At 43.4% G+C, this 8,596-nt stretch overlaps 1 protein-coding gene across 1 annotated transcript in view; it reads left to right on the top strand.

Moving 5' to 3' along the window:
* Window positions 1-1,667: 1,667 nt before the first annotated feature.
* The window catches only part of CELF2 (CUGBP Elav-like family member 2), a 529,929-nt gene continuing 523,000 nt past the window's right edge, over window positions 1,668-8,596 (top strand). Inside the window, exon 1 of the mRNA XM_082618267.1 lies at window positions 1,668-1,864. Coding sequence (XP_082474393.1) covers window positions 1,812-1,864 — 53 coding nt within the window. The 5' untranslated portion in view covers window positions 1,668-1,811. The remainder of the gene's footprint in view (window positions 1,865-8,596) is intronic.

Below are 8,596 nucleotides of genomic sequence, written 5' to 3'. Positions count from 1 at the left end.
AGAGTTGTACTTCTGCGGAGAGTCATTTACAGCCATTAGGGAAACTATGTATGACTGTAAAAGAGACAGCTGAGGGTTTGCTGCATATTTTCAGATAGAAGGGGGTCCTTCAAGAAAAGGGTAACAGGGAAAGGATTTAAAATGCTGTGAGGGGCATTTCGAGTTGACTGAAAGAACTTCCTGACAGTAAAAGCAGCATGCTTCCAACAGCTGTCACCACATCTTTCCCTCTGGAGACTCTCAGGAAAGAAGAGATTCTTTTTCTTGGTAAGCTCAGCCTAAAGGCAAGAAATTGGAACCCATCCTCCTGGCTGACCATTTTAAGTAGTAAGGTCACTGCAGAACATTGAATGGCACTATGTTCTCTTTAAATCTGGACTCAGCTTGTGGGGAGTGTCTTGGTTGGTGCCAGTGTGTCCTTAACATCCCCTAACACTCACTCTCTACACTCTTTTCAACCGAGACAAAAAGATCTAGAACCGGCCATGTGTCCAGGCACAACAATCATTGTTTTGTTAGACCAGGGAGGCTGATCTTCCATTTATGGTGATGGTCTTAAAATTACCTTCTAAAGTAAGTGCAGGAAAAAGAGGAATTGGATATAAAGAGAGTAAAGGTCCTATCAAGTAAAGGTCCTATCATGTAAAGCTCATGTGGCATGCAGGTGTCAGGAAAATCTGAATGACCTGGGAGGTCATGGAGACCCCTATGCCAGGTGATTTCAAGGTCTTCTAATGCCAGGATCCTGGGAGGACAGGGTGGGGAGGGGTTTCAGTAGTGAAGTCTTACCTAGAACCTCAGAAAGCAGGAAAGCATATGCTATGAGGCAGTGCTTACAAAAATAAACCCGTACAGTCACAAAAAACCTACATCAGCACACAGACCAGTCTAGAGGAAAACAGTTCTGCTCTGGATATTGTTTTCAACATCTGCTGTGCACGGTTTCAGACAATTGTTGAAAGGATGTTCAGTTTTAAATAAAGAACAAAAGATATACAAGTTGAGGGAGAAAAGCCCACGCCCTTTTCTCTTAATGCTTGGAGAGATTCTACATTTCCCCCTCTTCACATTCTTTTAAAACACGAGAAAGAAAGAAAGGAGGAGGGGGGGGAAACAGTGTAACAAATTCCCTGCCAGAAAGCACACAGTAAATTCTAGCTTGTTAGCAGGCCGGTTCCAAATGATTTCTAAAAAACAAATCCTCACAGTCATGTAGTTACAGCCTCTGAGGGAAGCTGTAAGCCCAACGCTGGTGTCCCAGAACCCAAGCCACCAAAAAAAAAAAAAAAAAAAAAGGGGAAAAAGAAACCTAACCGGTCTTCTGACAGGAATATGAAAGCAAAATCTCACGAGGATGCCCCAGAGGAGGAGAAAGCTGCAGCTTGCAGTAATCTGTAAATGATTGCTGTTAAAGTCTGGAGGCTTCAGGCTTGATCTGTTTGTTCCAAAAGCAAGCCAAGGAGGACGGTGTTAATAAAGAGAGATTTAACTGAGAGCTGTGCTTGGAATAAAGTGGGCTACAAAAAGGTCAAATGTGATCAGTTGGCGCAGATTACAAGGGCTTTAAAAGGTGGTGTGGAGAAATGAGCCAGGGCTGGGGAGTAATCTAGCGCAAGATTGATTAGGCCGTGGGCGTGGAGAAAAGCCAGGACAAGTGCTTATCAATCCTAGAAGGAGGAAGAGCCGCGCGTGCAGGCGCCCGGTCGCTCCGGGCCTGAGCCGAGCAGCCGGCGGCCGCTTCCTTCCCCCGCATCCTCTCCCCGCGCCCCCTCCTCTCGGGACTGGATCTGCCTTCGGCCGCCCTTTAGACAATGGTCTCCTTAATCTCTGACTTGGATCCACTCAAAGACTGGAAAGTTTTAAGGTAGGCCTGCTTTTCTTTCTCTCTCATCGCTGTTACCGTTCACGGCCAAGTGCTTCCCCCGCCCGCATCCCGATTACGGCGCGTGGGATGCTGCGTGCAGTGCCAGGGGTGGGTGGCAGGGACCGCCGGGTCTGCTTAGCGGGATGCTCCGTGGTGATGCGGAAACAACTTCCAGCGGATGTGGAAAGAGGGGCGGGAGAAGTCCTCAGTTTCACTCCCTCAGGGGAAGGCGGTGCATTTTAATGAGAGTTTGTCTTACTGGAATGATTCCTGACATTGGCTGACTCAGGGAGCCAGTTATACTTAGTATTGCGTTCCATGGGGCGCTGAATCCGTCAGAGGGGATGTGGGAAACTTTCTGGGACTTCAGATAAAAAACCGAACTTTCCAGAAGACTATTCCTTCACCTCTTTTAAGAGGGTCTGTGGAAACGCCGTTTCCTCCTGTGACCTCTCCTCCCCACCCCCAGGCCTAATTTGGAAAAGCCTGTCGTATAAAAACTCAGCTGACCTCGGAACGGAATGAGTAGAGTTTCTGAAACAAGGTCGTTCTCTGAATGCTCCTGAAAAGGTGAACTCAGACCTCTTCATGAGTCAGAGACCCAGAGAAATGAGAACCCAAGGACCTCAAAGCGGCGAAAGTTCTTGCATTTCCTCCACTTGGGTCTAAGCTGACTCCTTCCGAGTTCACAATGCCTTCCTAGGTCTAAGTTAACACTGAAGGGTATTTCCCAGCCAAAAGCACTTTGGGCAATTTTTAAAATACAAAAATGTTAAATGGAGGAGTTTCTATGAAAAGTGGTTTAACAACAATGGCATGTTGTCCTGAATACCTACTCCCAAACATGATTCCATTGGAACTAAACCAAAACCCAAAACGTCACCTCTTTTTCCTGACATCTTGTATTAATTGCCAATTACTTATTTTCCTGAGCCTGCCTTAGTTTTTTTTCAAATTGTATTATTTTTTAAATTTATTTTATTGAAGTATAGTTGATTTACAATGTGTTAATTTCTATGGTACAGCAAAGTGATTCAGTTATACATACATATATACACATATATATTCACATTCTTTTTCATATTCTTTTCCATTATGGTTTAACACAGATACTGAATATAGTTCCCTGTGCTAGACAGTAGGACCTTGTAGTTTATCCATCCTATATATACTAGTTTGCATCTGGTAATCCCAAACTCCCAATCCCCCCCTCTCCCACTCCCCCTCGGCAACCCCAAGTCTATTCTCTATGTCTGTGAGTCTGTTTCTGTTTTGCAGGTCAGTTCATTTGTGTCATATTTTAGATTCCACATATAAGTGATATCATATGGTATTTGTCTTTCTCTTTCTGACTTCATAGTAAGATAATCTCTAGGCCCATCCATGTTGCTGCAAGTGGCATTATTTTATTCCTTTTTAGGGCTGAGTAGTATTTCATTGTATATATGTACCACATCTTCTTTATCCATTTATCTGTTGATGGGCATTTAGGTTGTTTCCATGTCTTGGCTATTGAAAATAGTGCTGCAGTGAACTAATTTGATTATTTTTAAAAGCAACCACATGATACAAAAGAGCAAATAAAAGAAAAATTGGCCACTATCCATCTTATTTTCTTTTAAAAAATTCTTGCATCTTGCTTTCTAGAACTTCACGTGTATACATGTCATATAATATGTGTCATTTTATAATCTGCTCTTCTTCCAGTTAAATATCAAACACATTTCCATGTTTCTGCCTCCTCTTCATAACCATAATTTTAATGACTAAAACAGCATCATGATGTTGATGTACATTGTTTTACTAAATTACCCTGTTGGTTGAAAATTTAGATTGTTTCCAGTCCTTGGTTTATATGAACGACGACTCAGAGAGCTATACCTTTCTGCTTTCATTAAATAATTCCCAGGATTTCTAGATGAAAAGGCATGAATGTTTTATGGGCCTGTCAGTGATACTTTCTTCTTTTTGTAGGTTTAAATTTTATTTTTAATTGAGAGATGCTAAAGTACTTCTGTACATGTCCTTATGATGCAGCTATTATAATAAATTTCATTCTTTAGCTGGATTACTAACCTGTTTCTAAAATTGAAATATTTCTTAAGCATGCTTTTTAAAAAATTGTTTTGGGTGATTAACTTATTATTGCACAAGTGGATAAGGTGGGCCCCAGCTCTAAGAACGTGTGTAAGATTACAAATCTTTAAAAATGTTGCCTTCAAAGGCCTTTTCAGATAATGATCCCTAGTCTTAACACACTTAGAAGCCAGTGGTAATGTTGCCTTTCCCCTAAATGTGTCTCTAACATAAGTGAAGGTTATTTTATGGCTGGAGTAAATAAAGCTTCACAAACTTGGACTGGGAAGACCTGGGAAAGAGAAACATCTTCCCATCGACCTCTGGGTACACTAAGTTCGTTCTCGCCACACCTCTTCTTGGCAAGTGTTATTCCATCATCATTTTAACTGTGTGTAATTCTTTCCTGCGATAAGGAATTATGAAGTATGTAGTGCTTAGGTGTCGCATTTTAAATTCCTTAATTGTTTATAAATCGGGCATCAGCTTGGCTAATTCTGATTCATGGAACCATTCACTCACCAACACTAATGCTCTGTCCGTTACAGACACACCTTGTTTTAATGCTTTGCTTTATTGTGCTTGGAAGATATTGCCTTTTTTTTTTTTTTTTTAACAGACTGAAGGTTTGGGGCAACCCCGTGTCGAGCAAGCCTTTTGGTGACATTTTTCCAACAGCATTTGCTCACTTCATGTCTCTGTGTCCCATTTTGGTAATTCTTAGAATATCTCAATTTTTTCATCATTATTATACTTATTCTGGTGATCTGTGATCAGTGATCTTTGATGCTACCATTGCAAAAAGATGATGACTCGCTGAAGGCTCAGATGATGGATAGCATTTTTTAGCAATTAAATATGTATATTTTTTAACATCTTTATTGGAGTATAATTGCTTTACAATGGTGTGTTAGTTTCTGCCTTATAAAAAACTGAATCAGTATACATATGTCCCCATATCTCTTCCCCCTTGCCTCTCCCTCCCACCCTCTCTATCCCACCCCTCTAGGTGGTCACAAAGCACCGAGCTGATCTCCTTGTGCTATGTGGCTGCTTCCCACTAGTAGCAATAAAATATTTTTAATTAGGTATGTACCTTGGTTTTTTTTTTATAAATTGATTTATTTATTTTGGGCTGTGTTTGGTCTTAGTTGCTGCGCGCGGCTTTCTCTAGCTGCGGTGAGCGGGAGCTACTCTTTGTTGCGGTGCGCGGGCGTCTCATCACAGTGCCTCTCCCATCATGGTGGTCTCTCCTGTTGCAGAGCACAGGCTCCAGGCACACAGGCTTCAGTAGTGTGGCACGCAGGCCCAGCAGCTGTGGCTTGCAGGCTCAGTAGTTGTGGCGCACGGGGTTGCTCCAGTTGCTCCATGGCATGTGGGATCCTCCCGGACCAGGGATCGAACCTGTGTCCCCTGCATTGGCAGGCAGATTCTTAACCACTGCACCACCAGGGAAGTCCCTGTACATTGTTTTTTTTTAGACATAATGCTATTGCACACTTAATAGATGACAGTATAGTGTAAACATACCTTTTATATGCACTGGGAAACCAAAAAATGTGACTCAATTTATTGCGATTTTCACTTTATTGCAGCGGTCTGGAATCAAAACCGTAATATCTCTGAGGTGAGCCTGTGTATGTGGGAGAAGGAAAGATATAACATGATCTTCTAAGTGGGATAATCTAGCAGGAGACTGAAGATGTGTATGCTGATGGCATACAGGGTTGTATGTGATATGATTTACGTCAATAAGATGCTTTTCAGGGCTTCCCTGGTGGCGCAGTGGTTGAGAGTCCGCCTGCCAATGCAGGGGACACGGGTTCATGCCCCAGTCTGGGAAGATCCCACATGCCGCAAAGCAGCAAGGCCGGTGAGCCATGGCCGCTGAGCCTGCACGTCCGGAGCCTGTGCTCTGCAATGGGAGAGGCCACAACGGTGAGAGGCCCGCATACCGCAAAAGAAAAAAAAAATGCTTTTCAAATCCAGAGGTGGGAGATCCTATTATAATACTGCTACTGCCTTTGTCTGATAACAGGTGAGCAGAATGCTTGGTGTATAACACGGAAAGGCTTTCAAACCTGCCTACCCTGGAATATTTTCAGATGTTTGCTCCAGTTATGCAGCCTGGAGTTCTGCCAAATCTGCTGCTCTTGAAAAGTGATTGCAAGGCACATTTTTTGAATCTGCTTACACCCTAATTTAGTGTTTTAAGATATGATCTGGGGCCTCCCTGGTGGCGCAGTGGTTGAGAGTCCGCCTGCCGATGCAGGGGATACGGGTTCGTGCCCCGGTCTGGGAGGATCCCATATGCCGCGGAGCGGCTGGGCCCGTGAGCCATGGCCGCTGGGCCTGCGCGTCCGGAGCCTGTGCTCCGCGGCGGGGGAGGCCACAGCAGTGAGAGAGGCCCGCATACCGCAAAAAGAAAAAAAAAAAAAAAAAAAAAAGATATGATCTGAGGGTGGGATACAAGTTCCGGTCCTAAACCTTTGTCGGGCACTGTATATTTAGCATCAATCCCTCCTAGGTCCATTTTGTCAAATGGAAAAAAAAATCCAGGTTGGGAATCCTGCTGTTGGCTGTTTTAATTCCTGTCTACCTCAAGGGGCATAAAAGAAACAATTTCCACCAAAAGACATGCCAACAAATTTGCAACTGTAAGACTCCCCTCTTGACCGTTGGGAAAGCACAAACACAAAAGCTTCACTCAAGAGAATCAAAATCAGCTAAATCAAGAAAAAATAGTCTTAGTACATAGAAGATGAAAAAGGAAATGACAAGGTAGTAGATGTATGATTAAAAGAATAAAACAAACCTGCCAATCTGATTCATATAAGATTTCATGTTCATCGATACCACTTGAGGGAAAGCAAGTCATAAAGATGACTCAAGTTCAACAGGTTGAAAACGGTACCTGTTCTCTCCCCTAAAACCTGCTTCTTTTTTGGTGTTCACAGGCTTATAAAACACACCACGTAGGTATCCGGCCAGGTACTCAAACTGGAAAGTTGGCATCCTCCCTCATCCCTCATTTTCCCTCCTAATTACATCTAAACTTTCTGCATCTCTGTGTTAAAAAATCTCCACTACCCAAACACCATATTATTCACGAGGACATGGTTTGTCTCTCTTGTTTACCACTGTGTCTCCAGCAGTGCCCAGCCCTGATGCAGGTTTGATACTTATTTCCAGCAAGGATGTCTCACTAACCCTCTCTCCCTGGCTTCCACCCACCCATCTCCCACCAGGAAGGAAGGTTTTCTTCCCCTAAATGCTCATAGCCCTGAATCTAAACCTTAGATGCTCCAATGCAAGTGCAGATTTTCTACTTTGTAATATTTATGTATATCTTAGTTCCATTCCTAGGCTGTGAACTCTCAAAAGATAAAGGCCATGTCCCATTCATCTTTGCATCCACTTGCATCCTTAGTATTACCCGACACCGCATTTTGCCCAGCCAGGATTTGAACAGACATCCACACATTCCTCATTTGTAAGATGAGAGATTGAACCAGATTATATCTAAGGATCCTTTTCTATAAAATTATGTGATCAATGTGAGATAGAACGAAGCACTCTCCCCCAGGACCCTGAGTCCCACCTCTGAGCCATACCGTGCATCCTTTCCCTATATTGTTGAATGTTTCTCCCAGCAAAACAATTCTCTTTCTATTGATCCACATATTCTTTCAAGGCTCTTTTACTCCCAGTCCTTCTGTAGAGTTGACAGACTAAAGTACAAACCTGTTTTCAGATGTTCTGTCTCGAACTAGGGCAATAATGTAAATCAGCTGTTCCAGGGATGAGTTTTGCTGACACGTAGACATTAGCAATCATAGGACCAGTCCTGTGGGGCTGAGTATTGCAATTAATCTGGGTTGCAGGTGTTTCAGTTACCCATGGCTTTGGCACGCCCTTTGTTTTTCATTGCATTAGTTTTTCATTCTTATAGAGACACAAATGTCTAAGCCAGAAAGAATTGTAAGAGGCCCCTGGAAACAGCAGTTTTCTCTATTTTGTCATGTTTCCCGGTGAGTAAGTGAAAGATTTTGTAAACTGGAAAAATGTTGCCCTCATTTAAGTTTGGTATTTACAAATGGAACTTAATGCTTCTTCTGAGGCTTGGCACGTGATATTTTTTTCCCACCATCATTATCATGATCGTTACTGACCACAACAACCATTACTGAGTCCCCGAAAGCTGGGCTGTTCTTTCCTTCCCCATGAAAACACATGTGCTTCAAAGGTTTGTTAACCTAAGCTTCTGAAGGTAACTTTGCCTGATAACCCTATTCACATCGACCAACCACTTGCTTCATTAGAACTTCCTTAACATTTAGTTACCACTCTACAGAGATGTAGTTTATTTGTTTATTTATTTTTGGCTATGTTGGGTCTTCGTTTCTGTGCGAGGGCTTTCTCTAGTTGCAGCAAGCGGGGGCCACTCTTCATTGCGGTGCGCGGGCCTCTCACTGTCGCGGCCTCTCTTGTTACGGAGCACAGGCTCCAGACGCGCAGGCTCAGTAGTTGTGGCTCACGGGCCTAGTTGCTCTGCGGCATGTGGGATCTTCCCAGACCAGGGCTCGAACCTGTGTCCCCTGCACTGGCAGGCGGACTCTCAACCACTGCGCCACCAGGGAAGCCCCCAGAGATGTA

Source organism: Mesoplodon mirus (genome assembly GCF_964341445.2).
Source record: "Mesoplodon mirus genome assembly, chromosome: 4".
NCBI lineage: Eukaryota > Metazoa > Chordata > Mammalia > Artiodactyla > Ziphiidae > Mesoplodon > Mesoplodon mirus.
This window is presented reverse-complemented; position numbering and strand designations above follow the sequence as displayed.